Below are 25899 nucleotides of genomic sequence, written 5' to 3' on the forward strand. Positions count from 1 at the left end.
ATAAGAGCTCCTTAATTTTTAAGATTTTTAGATCTTTCTATCAGTCTGGCCCAAAGAAAACAACATGATGTTTCCATTGCATCTGTTTTTAAGTGTCTCATATGTTTGGAAAACCAAAGATGACAAACAAATAAAATAAAATAATCAAAAACAAAATGTACGTTGTTTGATAACGTGCCTAGTTTATAGAGTTGCAAGAAATTTTATTTTAGAGGATATTACAATCACACACGAGTTATAGGAGTATCATTTATTCACACGATCTCATCTATTACTTTTTAGAGCCTTTTCACTTTCTTAATATGTTCTCATATATTTGTCTCTTTTGTTTACTTTGATTTATTGAACGTACTCTCAAAAGAACAAATATTACATATATATATATAGTAAAAACGACGATAGAAACCCGAAACGGCAAAATTGGATTCTTCGCTTGAGTGGGTGTTGAGCACGCCTTGAGTGAATAGTCAATAGAATATTGGCTCAAGTGGTGATCTGTCGAGCGCCAATCAAACGAATACTAGGGTTAGGACTTCACTTGAGTCATTGTTGCGTAAACCTTGAGCAAACAATATGTCTAACCTTCGCTCGAGTTTTGTATCAAGCAAATTCACATGTTGAACTTATAGATTGAGTTTCGCTCGAGCCAAAGTCGAGCGATAATCGACCAAACTCTCTGTTTGTACCTTTTCCGCTCACAAACCAAGCTTTACATGCAACTCTACATCATATATATAATTATTTAAAATCCATTATATAAATAGGTGTGAGTGCATTAAAATAATTAAATTTAAAAAAAAAACAATAATATTTCTCGTTATATTAATAGAAATTAGAACCAAATCAACTTATTTTTGCAGCCTATAATATTGTTTAGAAAAAACACCTAAAAAATAAAAAGATGGCATATGAGTCGAGTCTACCAACCAAGCAAACACAAGAACAGTGATACGATAAGGATTGTCTCGATCATACAAAAATTGTAACTATGATATCATGAAAGTTAAATCTCATAGGAAGTTCCAAGAAAATTAGAAGAAGAAACAGCTCGAGTCAATGAGTTCGCATGTCAAAATCAAAATTGCATCTACTTGTGGGGGTGGCTGGCTCGCTAGTGGCAACCATAGAATATTTTAATGTTCCTACAATCAACATCTGGGGTTCTTCGCATTGGACTTCAGATGAATATGAGCATTTCCACCGTTCCACGTTATTTCAAGTACGTAGTAAATGCACCCTCAATTTATGAGAATATTCGTGGCTGAAAATCCTGCTATTTATACACCTTTTTGGGAAGTAAATGCAAGTACGTCTTTCAGCACTCTCAAAATCAAGTCCGAGGATTGTTAAAAAAAAACATGATGTTTCAGGTTTGACCTCTCAGATTATATGAGATGTGTCATGTGTGACGAAATTTGAAAAAGATAACATGTATCTGTTGTTTTAATAAGACTTGTAGGATATGCTGGATACAACTCCTTGCATGCAATTACACAAAACAAACGAACTCATTCACGCAACAATAACTTTCACAATTAATTAAAGGTTGCGTTAATGCATACATCATCTCACCTTAACCAAACCACACATAAAAAAAAAATACCATTTTCCTTTTCAAATGGATAAACACACAATAGATTACTTGATGAAACGCTGCCATTGGTATATTCCTTTCTTTTTAGGGCAGAAGAACAGTTTTTGGACAATATATTTGTTTTTAACATGAAACAGTAAAGCATCAATGAGGTAATTAGCAGCTATCATTCAAACCTCCTCTGTACTCGCCGTGGCTAACACGCTCCAATAACAGAGCGTGACCGGGATTCTCTGCAAGGAACGGTGACCTCCACGTACCCTTCTGCCTTGTCCATCAAGCAAATTAAAACCCTATCAGTGTTCCTCTGTCTCTGTCTCTCTCTATCTCTCACCCACAAAATCCTTTTTCTTTTCTCTTCTCTTTTAACCTCCAAAACCATCAAAAACCCCACTTTCATCTGAAGCAAAGCAGAGATGAAGCTAAAGAAAGGTAAAGTATACCCATCTCCGTCGTCGTCGTCTTCGACGTCTGCGATTCCGTCTCCTTCTGATGGAGATTTTCTCACCGTGTTGAAGCTCCTCCCAGCGGCGATTCTAGCTCTAGCCTCCGTGCTCTCCTTAGAGGACCGTGAAGTCCTGGCCTACATGATTACCCGATCCTTGAAACCTACAACCCCGTCTCCGATCACCCAGGAGTCCAAGAGAAAAAACCCCAAGAAATCCCTAAACAGCAGCAACAGCAACAAGATCAGTAACAACACCCACAAACCTCCGATGTTCGACTGCGACTGCTTCGATTGCTACACCAATTACTGGTTCAGGTGGGACTCCTCGCCCAACCGCGAGCTAATCCACCAGGCCATCGAGGCCTTCGAGGACCATCTGGCCCACGGAGAACAGTCAAAGAAGGTCAACGGCAGAGGCAAACGCAGAGAGAAACCGAGCAGTCGACGCGCTTCAGGAAAGTCCGCCGATGTTTCGGAGACTCCGATTACACAGGAGATTGAGGAAAGCTATGCTTTTTCTGTGACCTCTCCGGAAAACGACGTGGCTTCTGCGAGCTGGACGGACAAGGGTGATGTTTCTGTGGAAGGAAGTGGTAAGGACAAGAACAAAGAGCATGAGGTGGCCATTGAAGAAGTCGTGGTAGAGAAGGAAGAGGAGGAGGAGGCTACGGTGGTTGAAACGGCAATGGTGGCGGCTAGCAGTAGCAACAACCACAAGGGTTTGGCCCGGAAGGTGCTGCCGGACGTGTTGGGTTTATTAAATTCTCGATGGTGGAGCCTTTGGAGTCCGAATGTGTAGGTCAAAATTTCAATTCTCTTTTTTCGCTTTTTTGGGTTAATTTCTATTTTGGTTCCAAGTTCTCGAGCCCCCAAAAGAAAAAAAAATATAAAGAAAAAAAAGGAGGAAATATATTTTTGGTGGTGGGTTTTTACATATTCGTACTCGAATATTGATATGGTCCTACTTCTAGTTCTTAATGAAACTCGTCTTTAATCTTCTCTCTTTTTGGGACACTTGAAAGTTCTCTCTTTTTCGGTTGGCTCCCATTGCCTGGACTAGAATCACTGGTCGGCGGGAGTCATTTTCTCGGCGGTGAGGTTGGAAATGTTTATACTTTTTTTTGTTTGGATGATCAAGTTTTGCTTAAGAACTAAGCTTTTGTGATTAGGTGAAAATGTATAAATTTCCAAAGTGGGACAATCATTGAATGAGGTCTCATCTAGTTAATGGATATTAAATTTTTTTTAAAAAAGTTAAAACTGGGATATTATATATTCTATGTTGCTTTAATTTATTCGGTTCAACTTTTCTCAATGTCAATGTGATGCGATTTTCAATGCTTTCTTTTGATTCCTTTTTGGCCAACAATGATCCGGGGGTAATAATATTGTTTTGTGTCTTAAATTTGGGTTGGGTACCCTATGTTTCTGTGACTTTTAGGTGGTAATACCCTAAATCAACGGATATTGTCGAGTAACCAGAAGTGCCGCCCCTTCCTATTCAAGAAACTTTCTGCTGGTTGTGCTTCTTATCATCTCATGCATGCAGTGAAACTTGATGACTATGATACGTACTGTCTTTGTCTCCAAGGTTGGACGGTAGGTGTTATAAATAATATTTGGTAATGCGTTTTCTGCTGTTCGTTACCAATAATGTAATATACAATACGCAAACACTCGCCTTAAAAACTTATCTGTCGCCGCTACAAGCTGGTTGTAATATACTATATTCCCGGATGTGATCTCAAGTGGAATTATTTATTTATTTATTTATTTATTTATTTTTAGCATAAATAATTCTTAAACACTTTTATCCATGCATGGCAGCCACAAGCTTTGCTAATTCCGATCCATTGTGGTTTGGGGGCCTTTGGGCTGGCAATTTTGTTAAACTGCCGAAGAGGCTTATCCATAATATTGTCACAAAGGGGGACACCATGTCTGAGTCGCTTTTGTAAAACCAGAAACAAACGAAAAGTAATCAATTCCTGGAGACCGAGGATGTGATTAAAATTGTCTGGATCTAGTTTGTTTTCACCGTCTCAAACAAAAGAACAAATAGGCAAGCCATCAATAAAAAGCTATTTATGTCAACAGCTGAGTGGGTCGGCATGGCCAGAACTCTCTTTCCACCAAGCTTTAGCTACTTGTGATGGCAGGGAGCGCAATCATTCTCATCGATCCCTTCCGAAACTCTGCAATATAATCTAGTGAATTTAATTGGGATGTGTAAATTCATCACTTTTCTCAAAGCAACACACATAAAAACGAAAACAATACTCAGATGCAGAGATAGTTAAAAACATTGGAGAAACTTGCCAATTAGATCTCTCTTTTAGTGTTGTTTTAAATATCAATATTGTTTGTTTGTACCAGTGATAATTAACATATCCAATATGAAAACAGTAAAAGTTATTTAAAAAAAAAAAGAATTTTTGAAAAGGATGTAAAGAACTAATTCTGTCGTCTAAAACCACTCCTTTTGATCCCTTTAATGATGCCATGCTCATATTTGTTAGACTTGGACAAACTAGTCGGTTTTTAATATCGACTCAGCGGTTGTGTGATTTTGTCAAACGACCCTTAACTTTGTGCATAGAAAAAATTTAGTTGTAAGTGATTATGCGTACTAATATATACACTCATCTAATGTGATTGGTCAGAAAGTCAGATTTTGATAAAAATGATACCAATTAAAATTTTGAATATGAAAGTAACAACATTAGTAAGTAAATCGATACGTAAATTCGCTTATATGTAACAAAATTTAAAATGAGAAAAGATGGCATTAATAATTAGGCTAGCATATGGAGTTATGTGAACTCCGAATCATATCAGCAAGTGATTGTGTGAAGTGTGAACAAAAATATTTGCCCGAAAGCCCAACCCAATAACAATTTATCATTGCGTAATATATTTTTAAAGCCTTTATACTATATAATATTTACGTGTCATAATTTAATTAGATTCAAATTTTAATTATTCAATGATGTGGTTAACATTTGACTTGGCGATCTTTCCTCATTCAATTTGGTTATCTTTCTATAAATTATTTATTTATTTAATTTTTCATATTTTTTAAAATTATTTTTCATTTATCGTTTTTTATTTTGAATATTTTATTTACTTTTTATTGTTTATTATATTTTTTTGCAATTCTGATTTTTCCCCAAAATGTTTTTTTTTTCCAATATTTTTTTAGTAATTTGAGGGAGTGGATACTAAAATTGATAGTTTGGAAAATGATTGTAATTATTTAAGTGATTGTTTGAGCGGGGGTTAGAGTATTTTCTTCAAACAAAAAGAGTATATAATTTATAAAATACCCGATCGAGCCAACTCGTTGTACTAATTAAGCTCATGCTGAGATTGACAGAGGTAACCTCCATATATAGGTTGTATGTTGAGGAATTGGTTTGTACAAAGTGCACGTAACTCCTTTCATGGCCATACAAATATGCAGCCTCGTGTATCTCCATTATATTGATCATTACTGCAAATTATCCCAGAAAATATTGGCCGGCCATTGGAGTACTGATCAATATATAATCAAGATACAGACCCAACAAAACAAAGGGAGAGAGGACCGAAGAGAAGGGTAAGACTGCACCCCACCTACCCTGCACCCCACCCTTGATTAACAGTGAAAGAGGCTTTGGGACAAACAGCACCTGCAGATAATGAATTGTTTGTCCAGAAAACAATGCCCAAGTACAGATCATGATCACATTACAGTAGTACTGAGGTTTGAGTTGCTTGGGAAGCTTAAACCGAGGGCAACACAGACAGAAAACTGTGAGAATATAATTTATTCGTATAAGTAAAAAATTGATTCTGAAATCTATAAGACGGAATTGAATAATAGTTAAGAAAATTTGGAGATTTTGATAATTTTGTTTGAAAAGATAATCTTTCAAGTATTGTAAAAGAATATAATATGGAATAAAATAAATATCTTGCTAAAAAATTGACCTAAATAAGAATAAGAATCATCTTTAAAAATGACAGTAAAATATTTTCGTAAAAATAAAAAAAATAGCTTAAAATGACAATTTGAAAGAAAAATGACTGATTTAGGAATCGAAACTCAAGAACTTTTTAAATTGGGGTCATGCACGTTTAATAATCGTAGCCAAAATTATGGCCATAACACAGATGCATGGGCAATATCACTTCGATTCGAGAAATCTTCCCATTTTCTTGCAGTATTTGCGTTGATATCCCTTCTCGAGATAATTTAGAGCCATCAACGTAGAATTTGCCAACGCAGGATTATCAAAACCAAATCTCCCTGCATCATAATTTAATTACATAGATCATATCATGTCGACGACCCCTTTTATGTCTGGTCTCCTTGAGAGTCCTTTCCCTCATGTTTGTGGGAAGAAAGTATGTCTTCGCATATATAACTTTCGTATTGTTTCTTGGTTGCTTTCCCATAAAAGGATATGGCACAAGCTAGCATTCGTTTGGACCCCCACACACGTTTTACAGCATTTCATTATTATTGACATGGACGCCAAACAAATAGGTGCTCGATGTCAGTGCAGCCAAAATATTGATGGTCAGTGCATGAATAATTTCCTGTTGATATTAGGGTTTGGAGCAGACTTCAAAGCTGTTGTGCATTACAATTTATGGTCAGAGACGCGCCCTGGTTTTCCTGCACTAAGTTCTAACAATTTTTTAAAGCTTATTATGATATTGCCAGGCAAAAAGCATGTAAACCTCATTGTTATTCTCATTCTGTCTAGTGTATGGCCTTAACTGTAGCATCATTTTAAGAGCTCGAACCAATCCAGCTTTATGAGACAGACATCCAATCCTGACCCTGTACGTGTTTCATTCCTATCAAGACTAGTCAAAGAAATCCATAATGATCAGGCATCTTGAGCTGTTTATTTACGTTAAAGTAAAGTAAAGTCGTATACTAATCTACGTATTAATATTAATTTTTTTATATTTAAAATTTAAATTAATATTATTTTTAATAAAATTTACTTTTTACTCAATTACGTTAAATTGGTACATATATTAATATACAGTTATGTTTGCAACTAAATTTTTCCTATTATATATCATTGTTAGATGTCTCAACTTTTTTGTTTAAAATTTTGATTGGATGATTTAACAGGGATGTGTCTAAGTTCATGGCTCATGACTTTCTATCGGACCTACGAAAGAGAATAAAGGGTTAAAGAATCGGCGTCGGTAAATGATATGTACTTGTTAACTAACTTGGACATGATTATCATAAATTTCAGTCACTTTTCCAAGCAATTGCAAGCACTATCTAATGGTCGTTCAGGATCCATTACGTATAGTATCTGCCCCCTGCTATTTCGTTGATCTTATCGACCAGAAAAGCAGAATATAAATCAATCACATTGATGGAAACAAAACAATGGGAGCATGCCAATTTTATCATAGTACAATTATTAGCATTGAAATCCGTTCTTTTTTAAGCATTTTCTGTTTATCTCAAGCACTTAAAATTTCATGCTTCTCAATTTCTATCAAATTCCTCTTTAAAAACTCTGAAGAACCATTTTAGAAACCCAAGGGGAAATGGCTTGATCCCTCTAGAGATCATCCTATCCCACGGGGGTACGTTTCCCTATTTTCTGGCTGTAAAGCTCTCTCTAAGAAACCTGGACGCCCAAATTAAGAATGGATCATTCTTGGTGTTAAGTTGTGGGGTTATTTTATCCCTTTTCACTCTTGATTTTATCCCCAAGTGTGTGTATGAACTTCTGGCCGTAGGACCAGGTTTACGTCCAATATGTCTGAGTTGTGTCTAAATCAAGATTTTTGGTTAAATTTATGGTTACTGAGGGGTCTTTTCTATGTAATTTCTACAACTAAAACGGAGTACTCTTTTTTTTTTTTTCCCTATCAAGGATGCGTCAGTTTTGTCTCTAAGCCTAGAACCCGTTTCTCTTTCGCTGTGCTCCTTTTAATTCACAAACATGGTCGTGGGACATGCTAAAGTTTCCCTAGGACTTTCCAACAGTCCTGTTCAGATGGACCTTTCAGATAGAAAACACATGCATGCTCTGATGATAACTACGGTGGTTGAGAGTAATGAACATGAAAGCCTAACAAAATAAGTCTTGTTCTCGATCACATCTTGCAACTTGACACAGACCATAGCAAAATATTTGTATATATATATAATTTGTTCGATTTTTGGAGATAACATTTATGCTCATTATCCATATTGATCATCAGAAAATCTGTTCATGGATGAAGTTCCATGAACTAAAATCTGTTCTCGCCCATCACCAGAGCGGTAAAAACTTGTTTTTGTGTAAATTATTTATGGGTCTAATGTAAGCATGTTTTTGATGATGAACTATGCACTGAGTTAGTAACAAGTTTTAAATTCTTTCAACATTATTCTCTCTGGTTTCAATTACTATGTGAAAGATGATTGCTAATTTAAAGACCCTTTTTTTATGTACTTAGTTTGTATGGAAACTTATTTATATTATCTTTTTAAAAAGTATTGACTTAAATCTAAAATATCATGATATCTAACCTTCGATGTATCATTTATCTGTAAGCATTTTGATTGTGTATGACTCAAGGTGTCATATCAAATATTACAGAGATCTGCATGTCATCCCTGTCACGTGAGTAATTCTCTTGAAGATGAATGGGGGGGTAGAGAAGGATAACAAAAATGTCGACAAGTTCTCAGAACTCTTAAAAATAAATTGAAACAATAAATATAATTCTGTCGACAAAATCATAACTTGGCCACATCTGCATGGTGTACCAGATGCGCAATGGCTGCCCTTTCTGCAGAAAAAAGGAAGAAGATATAAGATATCAGGGGCAGCCAATTGCTTCTGCAAGATCATTAAGATCGAATAATTAAACAAAGGGGATTAAGGTAATCACAAGTGATTAAGATTAATCAAGGGCCCGGCCTCTGGTCAAAGTACATCTGAGCACAGGGCACGCAACCCTGTGCTGTCCCGAACAGGAAAACATCTGTGTTTCATTGGCATATTATCTTTGACTTCATATTCATATGGGTCCGACAAAATATTCTCTGGAGTCCCCACGATTCAATGTGGAAGACTCCTGCCAACCTCCCAATAAGATAATGATAATTTACCCATGCAAAAAAGTGCATGTGCACAAACATGTTAAAGCTGAAAGCCAGATTACAAACATTGAGGGGAGAGACCTGACTTAAGGCGCTTAATGACAACTGAATGTGCTTACTTCATCTTGATATACATGTTCAGAAAATTTGACAAATAATGACCAATGCTACTGCATTCAATGATATGTCAATGTCATGAGGAACACCGAATCATGAAAAGAGAAAAAGAGGAAATTGTAAATCCTATAATCAAGCTCAGCATATGTGATTTTATTTTCTTCTTGACAAAGCATACCCGACATGGATTTGTAACCATCCTTGTGTTTCTGTCTAACCACCCCTTTCTCAGACTATTGGAGGGTCTCGAGACAACTCAAGAAGTGTTTGACGTCTTATAATTTATTAACAAGCATACAGCTATCTATGAAAAGAAGTTATTTCCTCATCCTCACAAAACTGTAGTGATCAAACCTCAAGTGTTCTGAAATACCATAGAAAGATGAAGGTAGAGAGCTCCATTCTCTTGAATTCCTTATGAGAATAGACTGTCAAATATTCTACAAGTTTATCTTTGCATTGTTTTCTTGCAGTTACTGGGTTGGATGCATCGGAAGTTCCGCCAAAACAGCGGTGATCCACTTAAGGATTTCGTGGTTGGTAAGAACTATGCCACACATTTTTCAGCTATTATCTTCCTGATAAGCACATAACTAATCATGGCCATGTTTTATATTTCCGTAAGTTAAGGGCTAAGATATGTGTTGTTCTTGCTTATTTAGTTCCTGGTTTACACAGTTAATAACAAAAACTGCAATTAGTGATGCACACTGCCTTCGGAAGAAAGCAGGGGAGCAACAGAAACACCTATTCTATATAACAGAACTACTCCAGAAAAGTCCTCTGCACTTTCATGTCTTTATGTCGGAGATACAGCCCCCAGATGAACCCAATCCCGAAGCTAACATAATAGATATAACTGCCACGAACTTAAGAATGAAAATGGCGTTTACTTTATTCAAACCTGCCTAAAATCATGATTTAAAACCAACAACCACGTGACGTCCCCGACATATGCAACCGAATCCTTTTTCCTTCTAAATTTTGTGTCAGGGCAATCTTGTGCTTGTCTTTCAGGGCAGCCATCGCTGGACGATCAACACTACCTCCAAAAACAAAACTATGGCACCAGACCCTTCAAACAAGCCCCAAAAGACCACTACCTTCGGAAGTCTTTCACCGGTCAAGAAGCAGCAAGAGTAGAAGAAGAAGACTACGAAGATGAATCATCTGCTGCAATGACTGAGCTCTTCCATGGCTTTCTTGCCATTGGTACCCTTGGTACAGACCAAGTCTCGACTGACCTTTCCACACCAAAATTTTCCATCTCTGTCGACAATATAACTGAAAAGGAAACAGAAGTGACAGAGAACGATCTGAAGCTCATCAATGATGAGTTGGAAAAGGTGTTGGGAGCTGAAGCTAAAGATGATGGCTGCAATTATTCATCTGGGAGGAACAGTCATGTTAGCACTGGGAGAAGCAGTCATGGCAGTACCATTACACTCAGTGGCAAGCCAATAGAAGGATCAGAGACCAATGCAAATGGAACTACAGTCTGCCCACTCCAAGGATATCTTTTTGGATCAGCAATTGAATTGTCGGAAACAACAACAACAACAGCAGCAGCAGCGGCAGCAATGCCAAAGAAAGAACATAGGACATCTCTTGGAGAGCTGTTTCAGATGAGTAAAACGGTGGAGGAAATGTGTGGAACAAAGTGCGACAGGGAGGAGAGGCGGACGGAGAAGGAAGCAGATAAGTCTGCCTTGCACCTGATGAAAAAGCTGCTGAAGAAAAAGATGCTTCATTCTTCTCGGAGCTCTACAACAGCTGGTGGTGGATCTCTTGACTCTGCTTCGGCTGAGACAAAACTGCATAAGGTACATTTACTAAGCAATTTCATTTCCCCCCATAAATTCTTTCCTGCATGACTTTGTAATGCCAGGATCAGTAAGAAAATATTTGTTTAGTATAAAAAGAGAGTTTTTTTTTTTTTTTTTTAACAGAATAAACAAAACAAGAGCAGATTGCACTTTCTTGACCCGTCTCAACCACTTTATTCTTCTGATCTCTTTCTTTGTGCTCTCTGCTTTCAACATAACATGTGGCTTGTAGTAGATACTTCAAATGTTCCACAGGAAGGTTCACCCTGAAACCTCAGCAGCAACTCTAAAGTCTACTAAGACCCAAAAGACTGAAAACAAGAAGAAAATATTATGCAACGGGGATTACAGCAGTGGAGATCAAGTGCTCCCAGATGAAGACATAATCTCCTATTCCAAGAGATCCCTTTCAAAGGAGAGCATGCGGCGCCACAAGAGCCAATCTAACCCGCTGCATTTCACACTTAGCAGCAGCGATTCAAATGGGAACAGGGAGCACTGGATCAAAACAGATGCAGACTGTAAGTACAGATAAATCCTCAATTTCCATAACATTGAGGTTGTCACAAAAAATGAACCACTCATTGTGTTCATATCACTGTCTACAATCCCATGTTCAAACTTTGTCTTCTTGATTCAATAACGAATGCATTAGAGTACAAAATGGTTTCATTAAAGAACATTAAACACAAGCCTAGTAATATGGTTGATCAAGGCCGTATTAAATCACGATTTATTAAAAAAAATCTTAAACTCATGGAAAAAGGTAAATGTAATTATTTAAATTATATAATAGTGACTCAGTTATTTTTGTTTGCATTGTAGACCTAGTGCTGGAGCTCTAAAAAGAAGCAGAAGCAGCAATTGAGTTGTGGTGATATCGTCTTTGTAAGGATCTCCTTACTGGTGATGGGTTGCTAATATAGCATACAAGTTGTTATGTTATAATGAGCTTGAGTTGAAGAAATAAATAAAAAGAGGCACACCTCTTATAAATCTGTCTGTGAGTGGTGAATGTTAAGAGTAAGGTATCTGTTTAAAAGTAATCATAATTCGGCCATTGTGGCATGATTATCTGCCTAATGCAGAGTAATGAGTATAGCTTTTATATTTGGACATTTATAGCCAATCTTGCTTTATATCTTGTCATCTTGGTGACTCTATGATGATATATGTTCAAATTTTGAGTTTTATTTTTTGGCGTAAAAAAAAATGTAATCAGATTTAACCGACTAGATCACAAGCTCATTTGAATTTAGAGAATGTTTCATCTCATCTCATCATTATAATTTTTTCAAATTCTCACACAAAATAATAAACAATTCAACATTTTCAAATTTCAATTCAACTTTTTCAAATTTCAAAACAAGAATAATATTAAAAAATAATATCTAATAATATTTTATTTAACTTTCATCCAAAATAATCTCATCTCATTTCTAAATCCAAATGAGCCATAGCCCAAAAGTTTTACTTTAGAGTAGGCTTGAGCTGAGTTGCAAGGGTTGAAATTTAGAAAACAGCCGTTTTTTTTTTCTCAATCACATTGACTATTTTAATGCATTTTAAGTGATTTTTCATTTAAATGAGTAACTTATAAAACTATTTAAAAGTTGTCATATCAGCTAATGCAAATGAGAACTTTAAAATTCAACATTAATAATAGCATACTCATAAATTATTGTACATGCCTGAACAATTTTAAATCAATGCAAGGACTGGAAAAGCTCTTAATTTAAAGCAATAAGACCTAGTAGAAGTGAAGGATATCAAACAGTGCGAGTGCGTTATTCAATACCATTTTTTTTTATACTAAAGCCAAAGAATTATCATACAAATCAAACACTTTGAGAAACAGACAGAGCCAAACTAAGGTTTAGGGACTGCTACTAGCATGTACTGTCCATGTAATTGACCAACAATTCCTGCACCATCCCTCTATCTGGCATTCTCCCTGCAGCGCCATATACGGGCGCTAGACCTCCACTTATTGGACCTGGATTTTCTTTCACCTGAAAGACGAAATTAAAGAAAAAATAATCTAGTAAATATAGATTGTTGCATGACACATCATACCAAATGGATGCCAGCCCCAAATTAATCCCTCAGATCAGTACATAATTATGCCCTTACACTCTAGGAGTACAAACTAAATGGATTTTATACTTCATATCGGGCTCTAATCAAAGGGCCATATGGCTAAGCATCTTTTCAAGGTAAGAAAAACTTACAGTCTTCACTGACTCTGTCAAATCCCTGAGGAAATCCTCAACTATTGGTTCGTGTTGAAGAGTCACACATATATGAATGCTGATTCAAGCAAAGAGTAATAAAGATTTTAGTCTTGAGAACAAAAATAAATCCAAAGCTCAAAACATGATTACCGCATAACTCTAAATAAATCAGATGGAAACACTGATATACAGCCTGATACATTTCAGACTAGTCACTAGAAAATGATCCATTAATTCAAAGTAAGAGGCAAATCATTTATATAATCCATTACCAGGCAGCGAGTTAAGCACTGACAGGTCAGTTCTTATTTTCTTGCCTTGAAAAAGTGAAAATGAAAATACCTGTTGGGTCTTTGCAGCGCATTCAAATGCCAACCTTTGGATGACATGACATCATTGATTTCAAATATATCCACAACTTCAGAACCAAATGCCACAATTGTCATATCTGGCCTTCCAATGATAAATAACTCAGGAATTTCCTCTATCCTACACATAGAGAGGCTCTTCCTTTCAAAATCAAAATATCATCTCGCTCCTCTCCCCTCCAAAACCAAAGTAGCAAAAAACAGAGGTGAAAACAACACATACCCTTTCTGTATTCTCTTTGACACTTCCATGATCCTTTTCGTGGTATCCAAATATCCTAAAGAACATTGGAATTACAGTCAGCCCAGAAGCCACGCATTTGGTGTAATGTCTGGCTGGCAAATATAAAAATTACACGTCATAGCTTCAAGTTTGAAAGCGATAAGGGTTACTGTCTCACCTTCTTCCCCCAAAGACAGCATTGCTGCCCAAGCCCCAGCAATCAAGCCGCCAGGCCTGCTCCCAGCAATTGTTGGAGATACATACAGCCCTCCTGACCACTCAGTAACTGCAACATGATGAGAGAGAGAGAGAGAGAGAGAGAGAGAGAGAGAGAGAGAGAGAGAGAGAGAGAGATTACATGCCATCAGCAAATTGAACCAAGTAAATCTGTAAGGGCAGTTGTTCTAGAATTTATAAATTAACTCCACCAACCAAATAGAACACGTTTCCCTCCACAATGGCTTTTGCTTATGAAATACACAAGGCCCTAATTCGTTTTTGTAACATGGCTCTCAATAGTTATTGTGTTTGCATATTATAGTTGATTAAGCATGCAGAATTAAGTAAAAAATCACCCTCATGTTTTTATATTCAAATGATAGAGATGCTATATAGTGTGTGTTTTGCAATATTCACAATACTATTTCCAATTATCACTCTTATGAGGAAAAATCCCTCCAGTGTGGTTTGAATCTAGTCCTTACACTGCGAGTCCATTTCAACATAGATTGGTCACAGTGACAGACCCACGTTGTGCTTAGGATTTTTTGAAAATTCAAAAACACCCCCTAGATTTTATTCCTAATTCTATAAATATAGAAAATGCCCCCCCCCCCCCCCCCCCACAAAAAAAAAAAACAAAAAAAGAAAAAAAAAATCATAATCCCCATATGCTCTCTAAAATTTCAATATACCTAGAAATACTTCTCTCCAATTTTTTTTCTATAGTCCAAAAATTTTGTAAAATTTCTATATATTATTTATTTTCAAGGACCTAGCCTCACCAAAATTGAATTAAAACTAAGTTTAGGAGAAATAATAAACTTATTATATAGATCCCAAAGTTTTTTGTTATACAATGTTGGGCTTCTTAAATATGAAATCAAAGTGAAAATAGAAGAAAAGGCATTTAAGGTTGATGATCTATACGAAAAATAGTTTGGAGGTTTTATCCTCTAGACTTCATTGAGCAAGAAAACATTTACGTAAGGTCTCAATTGTAGCATTATATGTTTAATGTGATACGAAAATATCTAGATTCTACATGAAACTTGATAAACTAGCTTACATACTAGAATGAAAGATGACCTTCTAAAAGATCACTTGATAATTTCTATGAAGAAAATAAATTCTAAATATTTCATTACTTAAATAATAATGGATGAACATTATTCCATGAAACATTCTGGTCACAAATCACGTAAGATCTTAATGTGATACAAAAATATATAGATTTTACATGAAACTTGATAAACTAGCTTACATACTAGAATGAAAGATGACCTTCTAAAAGATCACTTGATAGTTTTTATGAAGAAAATAAATTATAAATATTTCATTACTAAAGTAATAATGGATGAATATTATTCCATGAAACATTCTCGTCACAAATCTAAAACATATATTAAGTTGTGTTTTTAGAATTTTATTTGTGTATGTAGCAAATTATTGAGATCTAATTTTATATATAGTTATGTTTTTATGATTTTTTTAATCCCTTTTTATTATACATAAATGTGTCACACGATAGAAAAATTGGCCCCCCTCCAAAAAACTGCTGGTTCTGCCATTGATTGGTCAATAGTCTTCTAATGATAAAAACAGGAGATATAAAAGGAAATAGATTAAAGGAGAAACTTAGCTTGAAGGCTTTACTTTTCTGGGAAAAAAAGAAGTGTATACTTACCAGCAACAAATTGATGCTGTCGGAAAATAGGAAGCCAGAAAAACCAGCATTTCCACCAACCAAAACACCATGAAAGAAATGCATATTAGAAAGAATTTAAACCAAGAAATAAAAATAGAGTGACCTAACTCTTTTTGAAATACAAAAAACTTGATACCTATGAAATGTCAGAGTATTCAATATAATTTATAGATCATGTGCCATTTACATAAACATCCAAGGGGTTAAATACAAATTGGGATTTCAATCTGGAAAAACTGGGCGACAGAATTTTATTTATGCACATCCTAGGTTACCTTTCTTATATCATGATTTCTGTACAGAACTACACTTGTTCCTTTGGGAGCCAAGCCGTATTTATGCACATCCACAGATATTGAGGTCACTCCTTTAACAGAAAAATCAAAAGGTGGAATCGGGTACCTGAAAATAAAAACGTGAACTTATTCCATACTGAAGAAAGCCTACAGTTTCCAGGGAAGCCTAGCCAGAAATTTTGAGAATCCGAATGCAATTCTTTTAATAGCTTGTCCTCTATGGAATGTGTATGCAAAACGAAGGGGGCAAAAACAGAATAATGAAAAAAATAAACCTAACATCTGTTAGTTTTGTAGTGTTGGCAGAACTTGGAGTCCAAAACCATGATTAGAAATCAAGTTTTTGTTAGGGATTGTTTGAACTAGAGAACTACAAACTTCTATGAGAAATAATGTCATGTCAACAAGTTGTCCTGACAGCTCAAAACAATGACATCCAGAGAATTCACTAAATCTATCGTGGGATTCTCAATCGAGCAAAAGTAGGTGTCAGCATCCCATCAACAGCCTGTCATGATGTCGCAACTGGAGCTCTCAGGTCCATGATTTTGTGTTTTGAAATTAGGGTCTTCCACCCAAGACCCTATATAAGGATCTCTCTCATTTTCAAGGATGTCTATTCATTAGAGTATCCATCATTAACATGAGCAAAGAGAGAAACAAAAAGAAGGTAAAATTTGTGATCTTTAGCCACTGTAGTTCCAATATAATAAATTAAGTTTGAAAAATTGTTAGGAGTTCAGACTGCTACTGCAGTAGGGGCAAATGGGTCATGAAGTACAAGTACGATCTTGCTCTTATAAAGGTTTTGGGGAAGGAGATGGTAGCAGTGATTTTGTAATAGGAATAATTCTAAGTAAATCTTCAAATAGTGAATGGCGTTTTTTAAACAATAATCTTCAAAAGAATGTATATTTTATTAGAGATGTGCATGACTGGGAAGTGAATGCTGTTTCTGAATTTTTTTGGAAGACTATATGATATGAAGATTGTGCAAGGGAGGACAGTTTGCCGTGGATTTACATAGGTAATTCCGGATTTTCGGTTGGCTCCTTTTGCAATGTGTTAACTTGTCATTGTGTCAATAAATTCCCTTGGAAGTAGTCACATTATTTCCACATGGAAAATGATTCCTTCATGTTTGATGTGGTGCTTATGGTTGGAAAGGAATGGGGGCGGTGCTTTGAAGATAAAGAACGTTCAATGGGAGCACTTAGGGAGTTTTTCTTTAATGGCATGGCCCTTCATGATTTTCTTGCCACTAATGTGCCTACCTAGTTAGGGCATTAGAGTTGTATTTCTGGCTTTGTCATTCTTTGATCAATATAATATGTTTATTTATCAAAAAAATAGTTTTCTTTAGTACTTTGTGTATTTGGATTAAAGCTCTTGAGTTGAATGGAGATAATCTTCATGATTTGATTTTAGCCTATTCTAGTTCCTAGCTTGTATTTAGGTGTTTTCTCTTATATACTTCTTGTGTACTTGGACTATGCCTATTTACTTGTCAATAAATTCTCTTATTACTTATAAAAGAATCTTCAAATAGTAAATTTTTTTATTCGGTTCCATTTCGTCACAATTCTCTCTCTCTCTCTCTCTCTCTCTCTCTCTCTCTCTCTCTCTCTCTCTCTCTCTCTCTCTATTATTATTTATAATAGCAAATCTGTTGATGCTATGTGTGGTTACTAGAGAACAAATATTAAATATGTAACTGCTTTTTTAAAAAAAATAAAAACTGTTCTAGTCTATTAAACTTAGTTCTTGATGGCTTTTTAATATCCATAGCTTGTGTTACACACTTATTCACCACCCTTTAGGCGTGGTGCAGGGTCTAAACATCATTCTTCAACTTCTTCATGAGTGAAAAGTGTGTGCTAGAGAGAGAGGGAGTTTGTATTGCAGCATTATATGTGGAACAATGGCCCATAACATTGGCGGCACAATCATGTCAACCTGTACAGCTCAATTCTTAGACATTGTTTACTGGCAGGCACACCATTGTTGAGTGGTCAATGTGATGATGCATTGAGTGGTGGCATAATAAGCAACCATCAAAAGATTTACTGAGATAATTAAAAAGAAAAAGAAAGAAAGAAAGAAACATGCTGCCATACCCAAGTTTCCTAGCAAAAGGTAGTACAAAGCCACCAAGACAAAGATCAACATGGAGACAAATTCCAAAGCTAGTAGCTAATTCACCAAGCTCCTGTGAAAGAAATTGTTCAGATCATTCAATTCGGCTGTTAAATAACCTAAAAGAGACAATAAATTACATGAACAAGTTAGTTCCTTGCATACCTGAATAGGATCAATGATGCCATGAGGAAACCCAGGTGCGGATCCAACAATCTGCAGGACAAAAAATTCTAGGTCTGTTCAAGTAGCAAACAAAAACTTTGAAATTGGAATATCAGCATCAACCTGCCCAAGACAGTAAACCAATTTGTTTTTTTCTTTTGGAGGGAGTTGGGGGGGTGTTATGGAACAAGAAGGCTTAAATTGATTAAATGTACCACGAAAAGACTCAAGAAGAAATATTCAAGAGAAAGTAAAATCAGAGCTGGGTCCATAAATTAAATACCAAAATTGTGTTTCGGTTAATATGTCGTTTAATCGCTTTGACATCTGCTCGAAATTCTTTATTTATAGGGACACGCCACAGCTTGATGTTAAAATATTGTGCAGCCTTGTCATATGCTGAGTGTGCAGATTCGGGTATTATTCTGAGCTCAGAAAGAAAAAAATAAATATAAGTAACTTCCAGATCAATACAAAGCTCACAAATACCAAAGAATTGAGGTATGGGCAACCGACATACATTTCAGGTTTTGTAATTCCCTTCTTGGTTTTCATGTAGTCACGTGATGATTTCATGGCTAACAATATGCTTTCAGTTCCACCTGATGTCATGTTTCCACATATTTGTCCTCCCGAACCCTTTTCTTTACTGCCAAGCAGTCCAGCTGTCATTGCAACCACTTCTGCTTCAAACCGTACTACGCTCGGGAATACATCCAAATGCAATGGATTGGTATGTGCAAACCTGAAAAGCAATTCAAACCAAGTCCTAATGAGAGATATAGGATTTGTTTTCACCATAAAGGGTGGGAAGGAACAGATCTTATCAGACTCATCATTGCAAAGAATAATGAATCCTCCCTATGAGGGTAAAAATCAATATTAACACACTTTATGCAGCAAACAGAAGCAGGAAGGTAGGTTGCTAGGGTTTGTTCAAACATAAACACACTTTATGCGGAGCAGAGAAAAGAGAAGAAATGGCGACCAGATGAAGCTGATGAGGATATGAGAGCAAAGAGAGATTGCATGCAAACTGTGTGAACACAAGTTGTTAGGGTTTTGCCAGGATGGATGGTTGTTAAGTTGCCTTTGTTCACACATTAACACACTTTATGCGGCAAACACAACCAGCAAGGTAGGGAGAAATCAACATTAACATGAAAAAGCCGACTCCGACTCAGTTTTGTAGGAGCACCGTTGGAGTCGGTATGGAGTCAGTGGGACAGATTTTTGCACACCCCTAATAATTAGCAGTTCTGATTGAAATAAAAAGGTCAAAAGGTTGACTTTACATTTAAACCAACGATGACGATTTTGCAACAGAGAATACAAAGTGACCTCTGGTTAAAATTCACAACAATTTTTTAATGGTTCAGAAAAGGCAAGAGAAGGCATTTTGTTGCACTCATTGGACTCTCTAAATTCACATCCACCCTTGCTTGCAGTTGCATATCAGTATAAACTATAAACGACTATTATCTTGTTGAGTGTAGTTTGCAATTAGGACTTTGCTTGTTCCATTGTTTATTGGGGACACCAAAAGTGTAGAAAAATTTGGGAGAGAGCATTGCGAGCTGAACATATATGTTCACTTTTGAGCTCTTCCGCTAATATGACAGTCTTTGCACTGACAAATTTCAACAAGTTAGTTTTGGTTTTGGAGGAGCTAAAAAACAGAAAGCAAAAAGAAAAGGATTTGTAAACTGATGATCACAAGAGTACAAAATCTTACTAACATTGAACATGCCTCATTAATCAGAGAAAAATGTCCTTCAGACTCACTTCCTCCAATGTAGCTGCAAAAGGAATCCATAATTTGTTAATCACAAATGTTTCGAATTTTTTAAGTGAAAGACCTACATAGAATTCCATGCTAACGGTTGCTAACATACACTGTACCAGAGCATTTTCCTTGCCAAACCACATCATTTCTTTTCTCATCTTTCATTTTCTCTATGACCTCAACTCCCAAACCTGCCCTCGGCAGCTCGGTCCTCCAGCCATCTCGCTTAGACTTACCACCAGACTGTAACTTATCCACAACCTGCTCATTGAACCAACCATGGCATCCACAAAATCAATATAAATGTTTAAACCCTTATTGTGGCGCAGAGAGAGAGGTCAGACCTTTGATTTGGATCCACTCGTCCAAGACCTACTAACACTATAGAACTTAAACTGAGTACTTAGGAGTAATCCACGGAATACTTAAAATCATAATTTTTTTTTTTTTTTTAACGGTTAAGATTTTACTGTCTAAAAATAAGGCAGAGTGTCCAGTGGAATAGGCAAAAATAGCTATGCATTAATAACACATAAACAGCAGCATTGGAATTTCATCCAGTAAAACTCTCGTGTTTCGCATGGTCTCGTTGTTATTCGATCTCGTTTCATTTATCGCAGCATTACAATTTGTCTAATTTTCACTTCAGAAACAACGACCACGGACACAGAACAAACATAGTGACAGAAATTCGAATACCCATAAATCTACACATGAAACATGTCAATGGATGAATTAATGAATGGAAAACTAAAATTAATTCAGATAAATGATTATTGACCTTCTGTTTCTCGGCATCGATGTAACTCTTGACACCAGGAACCAACCTGTTATTTTTTTCAATTAATAAACATAAAAAAACAAAAAACAAAACAAAACAAAAGCATGTCTACTATTAGATCAGTAATTACTAGCGAAACAAATTTCCAAAAAATCAAGAGCAAATGAACCAAAAAAATCACTTGAGGAGGCTCATGAGGAACGCTATGAAGGTTGCTTTGAGTCCTCGTTCGTGAACCACACAGAGAAATGATTGAAGCGTCCGAGCGACGAGAAAAGCGAGGAGGGGAGCGAGAAGCAGAGCCAGAGGCTCGTATTCCGATAGGAACGAATTCGCAGAAGCTCTGAAACGAATCAAGAACGACTTCGGAGAATAATCCATTGCCGGCGACGAAAATGAAGAATATCCACAGAGAGAGTGGTATTCGGTCTTCTCTTCGCTTAGTAGTATTGCGTACAGGATATGATTTGAATTTCGACGGGGGTGAGGGTGGTGGGTTGCGTCGCTTCTGCTCTTGGGTGAGCTGCTTCCCTATTTGACTGGACGTGCGATGATGCTTGGTTGTCCAATTACCAATGTAATGTTTAGTACGTTACGTCCGCTGTTTTTCATTCTTTTATGAGCCGTGCTGCACCTACCCATCGAGGGTCTACCACGAGGATTGCTACGACAAATTATAAAAAAATATTTATTTATTTTTTTATACTTTTAAATATTTTTTTAAAATAAAAAATTCATAACATTATTTAAAAAATATTTTCTTATCCACTAAATAAAAAAATTCATCGGGAGCCATCCAGTGTAGATTTCTTCTTTTATTATTCATAATTTTTCAGGTGACTAGCTGAGACAGAACGTTTTGTTTAGCTGTTATTTTGGTCTTTTGTGTTAAAGAAAGAAATAAATGATGGACATCAGGTGCAGTGTGTTTTACAGTACAATTTAAGCTAATAAATTTATATCCTCCATAAATCATGATTCAGGTAATATAATTTAATTTAAAAAATATTAAAAATAAAATTATAGCTGTCCAATTAGAGGGGAGCGACTCTTTAATCACCGGTAATTGTCTGGACAATATCCCAATTAATATAGTTGTACCCATCTACTGTATACCCATGGGCCCGGATTGGTTACACAAAATTAAAAAACTCATCTTAACTCATCATTACAATTTTTTCAATTTTTCGTATAAAATATAATAAATAACTTTACTTTTTCAAATTTCAATACAAAATTAATATTATAAAATTATATTATAATAATATTTTATTTATTATTATTTAAAATATCTTATCTCATCTTATTTCATCTATATAACCAAACGGATCCTAAAAGTAATCTCTATCTATCTCAAAAAATAAAATAAAATAAGTAATCTCTAACTAAAGATAGGAATAATGGGCCAAAATTTCCTCAAAGCAATAAGATTAGTTCGAACAAAAAGTTACTATAAAAGAACTGTTGGGCCATGAATGACAGTTGAAGGCCCACAGCAGCTTCAACTTCGGGGCCATTTTCTCCTGTCTCTTGGGGTTATGCTATGGAGCCGTTAAGAAGAGCCTGGCCCAATTTGATGAATATATAGTGTATCAGTATGCAACCACCCACAGTCCATAGAAGAAAAAGAAAACGAAACGAGAGAACGCAAGGAGAGAGGATAATCAGAAAACATGTATTCCCAATTCCTATCCTCGGACCAAACCGCTACTGCAAAATGCTTATATATATTTTTAAAATAAGATATATGGCCGGTTAGATTGGTTCGAACCTGTTTCTCTCTAAACAAATTTAATCACAGGTTCAATTTTATTATTTTTATATATTTTTTAATAATTAAACCTGTGACTAAACTTGTTACGAAGAAATAAGTTCAAACCAATCGATCTGGTTTGGTACAAGCCAACCATTTGGGTCGGTCGATTTTAACAGCCCCAACATAGTTCTTGTGTTCTCTTTATTTTAATTATTAAAAATTTTATATGCAGTCATTTTTACATATTCTTTTATATACTTCACTAATATAATTAGTTGTGTATTAAAAAATAATTGATCAAATCAATTTATATCAGTGAAATATATAGAAAATGCATAAAGCTGATTATATATAACATTATTCTTTAATTAATTTGATTTGTACAGGTACATCAGGAAATATCAAAATGCAATTTCAAAACATTTCCAAAGCTTTTCATTTTATTTTGATAGGTAGGTAGGTAGGTAAGTTACCCATAGATTTTATCAATTACCTACAGCCTTTATCCACGAGGCTTGGCTTGAATTGTTAAAAATACTCCAGCATCGAATTAATAAGCTTCTAGTAGTACTGGTGAAAATCAGAGTAACATTAACAACATTAATGATAGTAATTAACAGTAGTAATAGTAGTCAAACTATATATAGATCAATGGCCGTACATAGAGAAGTTTGAACAAGCAACTAGGTAGGGAGACGATATTTATTCATTGAATGTTGACCAGTCACAATCTGTATAATACATCATGTGTTGAGCAACACGAGTTTGATTACAGAATCTGATGGATATATCGAGGTTTGATTTTTTCCCTTGGTCTAAAAACTCCAACATGATCTTGATTTGTTGATCGATGGTGATCACTCGACAGTGTGAACGTGAAGTACCGATGAAAAGTACCATGCATGCAGTTTTGTTTGCTGACCTGCACGTGAGAGACATGTCACCATTAATGTTGTAGTGCCTCAACATTAATCACAAACTCAACACATATCATATAAATAGATATAGTCATCGGAAGCATCTTTCTAAATGGTCCGCGCGCCACGCCGCCTGTTAGTCTCGACGCATGGCTGCCTGAATTTAGTCATGTTGCTTTTTAATTTCCCAGGAAAATGCAATGTATGCTTCATGTGAAAAGCCAAAAAGTATATATGACTGCTACCTCCTAGTACGTACACGACAAAGTAATTTTCAATACCGAATATATGGTTGGATGGATGTGAAAAGTACTAGGGCAGATACAGGATCAATCATAAAATTAATAATCAAGCTGCCGGAAGCTGATAGTGAAGAAAATAGTTGAGATCATGTGAAATTAGATCAAAAGTCGTGTCTATCACTAACTGTTGAATACTTGAATACGACTGATCATTTGATTAAGCTTCTAACTCTTACGATTATATATAACATCTGACACTATGCACAATTGAATTAATTTTATAAACAAGAGATAAATTATCAGATTGATTCTTATAACGTGAACGGATAATATTCTTATAATTTGCTGTAAGTTTTTTATGTTTATGTAAAATCATTAACCGTTCCAAAAGTTTAAACTTAAAAATAGATTTAATTATTTAGATTTTATCTCAACACTCTCTCTCTCTCATGTGTGAATTAGAATTCTTCTGATCAATGAGTATTAAGTAGGTCTAGCACATGAATTATTTAGTTAAATATGATAAATTATTGTAGAGTCGGGATTCAAACTAATCATATTTATGCTGTAATATCATATAAAATTACTGCTTATCTCAAAAGTTAAAAATTATGTTGTGTTAATAGCTTTAGTATACTGTAAGTTAATTCTACGTAGATATAACTGAGAACATGAAACGTATATAATAAGTTTACTAGTTTCTCTTTGCAGGAGCAGCTGATCTGATGTTGCTTTCGCAGCTATATACTTATAAACTTGAGAATCTATCTATCAAGCATAAAACCATTCTGTCAGCTGTAAATTGCGCATGCGTACAAGCCCATCGATCTCCATCATGAGAAACAATGGGACTTTGTATTTTTAACTCATTCGCAGGATTTCGATCAATATATAAATGAAAAGTCTAAACATCCCCGGGCTGCGTCCCCGTTGCCTACGTGGCAACTACATCCAACAACGCCGTTTTTAACTTAGTAGGATAATTCAAATGACTCTCGTATTCAACCTTTTTCTCGTGTCTCTCTTCGATCTCGTCCCCCTCATCTCTCTCTTCTCTGAAGCCTCTTGGCGCCCTCACACAAACCCTAACCCTAACCTCTCATCATCCCTCTCATCCCATGCTAACCCACCCGGACCCTAACCCTAACCTCCAAGCTGAAATCCAGACGATTTTCATTCTCAAAGATTAGGGGAACCCATTCTGCACAGTTGAGAAACAACCACCGCGAGCTACATAGGTAGTAGATAAGCTGTGGGAAGACCGAAGGAATTTAGGTTTATTTCCTTTCTTTATATTCTTATTGCCTTGTTACCTTCTATACCCATTTTCGAGAAAGCTTTATCTCTATACGCTACAACTAAAGCTTTCATTTAGTTTCAAATTTCTGATTTTTCTATTTCTCTATTGTTGCTCTTGGAATTCGATGGTCGGATATTGCTATGAATGTACTTCGTGCTATTTGGATCGATGTGGATGGATTCTACAAGTTAGACAATAGTATTTTTTTTTAGCCCTTTTCTGTTTAGATACAAATCTTTATTTGATGAATGTTTCGCGTATGTGCATTCAAATGTTTTTTCTTGGTCCTAGTATGATTCAATCCATGGCTTTTCTTCGGTTGCACATAATTTCAGAGTAGTGTTGTCTTGGTAGAAGGAATGCTATATAGTATTTCAGAGTAGTGTGCAATATTATGACATAACGATATACCAAATTGAAGCTTTGTGAGGAAGATAAAATTTCATTGGCTAGGTTTTTTCAAATTGAACTTTGAATGCTAGTTTTTTTCTAGTTGGTAGGGCGTTAAATTTCTGGTTTAAGAAATACAAGGAAAATAATTATTTGGAATAACAAGAAAATGGTTCTAAACTTGGGTACAAGGGTGTTGTAAACTAGGTTTTTTTTTTTTCATCTTTCCTGCAATATTCGGTAGCCCCAGAAACTGTAACTTGGGTATAAGGAAGT

General features: G+C 35.6%; 3 protein-coding genes across 4 annotated transcripts; 2 read left to right on the forward strand and 1 right to left on the reverse strand.

Moving 5' to 3' along the window:
* Positions 1–1700: 1700 nt before the first annotated feature.
* Positions 1701–3836, forward strand: LOC122311724. The gene is made up of 2 exons (XM_043126365.1): positions 1701–2837; positions 3484–3836. Exons 1-2 carry the CDS (start codon positions 2011–2013, stop codon positions 3488–3490), a joined length of 834 nt encoding a protein of 277 aa, XP_042982299.1. The 5' UTR covers positions 1701–2010; the 3' UTR covers positions 3491–3836.
* Positions 3837–9503: 5667 nt separating this feature from the next.
* On the forward strand, positions 9504–12222 carry LOC122310548 (protein LAZY 1-like). Its single transcript, XM_043124519.1, has 5 exons — positions 9504–9664; positions 9750–9816; positions 10294–11099; positions 11338–11623; positions 11928–12222. Exons 1-5 carry the CDS (start codon positions 9659–9661, stop codon positions 11945–11947), a joined length of 1185 nt encoding a protein of 394 aa, XP_042980453.1. The 5' UTR covers positions 9504–9658; the 3' UTR covers positions 11948–12222.
* A 667-nt stretch (positions 12223–12889) lies between these two features.
* LOC122310547 (sphingosine-1-phosphate lyase) lies at positions 12890–21608 on the reverse strand. 2 transcript variants are annotated; one of them, XM_043124517.1, is made up of 15 exons: positions 21200–21608; positions 21019–21064; positions 20347–20498; positions 20191–20250; positions 18972–19196; positions 18735–18876; positions 18452–18502; positions 18268–18359; positions 16130–16256; positions 15834–15849; positions 14106–14213; positions 13928–13982; positions 13679–13825; positions 13334–13412; positions 12890–13114 (listed from the first exon to the last, which is right to left on the reverse strand). In XM_043124517.1, exons 1-15 carry the CDS (start codon positions 21397–21399, stop codon positions 12992–12994), a joined length of 1623 nt encoding a protein of 540 aa, XP_042980451.1. In that variant the 5' UTR covers positions 21400–21608; the 3' UTR covers positions 12890–12991. The 2 variants fall into 2 exon arrangements, with proteins under 2 accessions (XP_042980451.1, XP_042980452.1); XM_043124518.1 differs by lacking the exons at positions 21019–21064; positions 21200–21608 and having other exon boundaries at positions 20354–20497.
* Positions 21609–25899: the final 4291 nt, after the last annotated feature.

This window comes from Carya illinoinensis, chromosome 5 (genome assembly GCF_018687715.1).
Source record: "Carya illinoinensis cultivar Pawnee chromosome 5, C.illinoinensisPawnee_v1, whole genome shotgun sequence".
NCBI lineage: Eukaryota > Viridiplantae > Streptophyta > Magnoliopsida > Fagales > Juglandaceae > Carya > Carya illinoinensis.

What these genes read in the sequence shown, in the direction of transcription:
- LOC122311724 (XM_043126365.1), top strand. Translation starts at nt 2,011, where the DNA reads ATGAAGCTAAAGAAAGGTAAAGTATACCCATCTCCGTCGTCGTCGTCT.
- LOC122310548 (XM_043124519.1), top strand. An exon ending in ACTTAAGGATTTCGTGGTTG is followed by an intron (nt 9,817 to 10,293) that starts GTAAGAACTATG and finishes CTTGTCTTTCAG; the next exon opens with GGCAGCCATCGCTGGACGAT. An exon ending in GATCAAAACAGATGCAGACT is followed by an intron (nt 11,624 to 11,927) that starts GTAAGTACAGAT and finishes TTTGCATTGTAG; the next exon opens with ACCTAGTGCTGGAGCTCTAA.
- LOC122310547 (XM_043124517.1), bottom strand. Translation starts at nt 21,399, where the DNA reads ATGGATTATTCTCCGAAGTCGTTCTTGATTCGTTTCAGAGCTTCTGCG. An exon ending in TTCCTCATGAGCCTCCTCAA is followed by an intron (nt 21,065 to 21,199) that starts GTGATTTTTTTG and finishes AAAAAATAACAG; the next exon opens with GTTGGTTCCTGGTGTCAAGA. An exon ending in GCGCTGCAAAGACCCAACAG is followed by an intron (nt 13,413 to 13,678) that starts GTATTTTCATTT and finishes TGCTTGAATCAG; the next exon opens with CATTCATATATGTGTGACTC.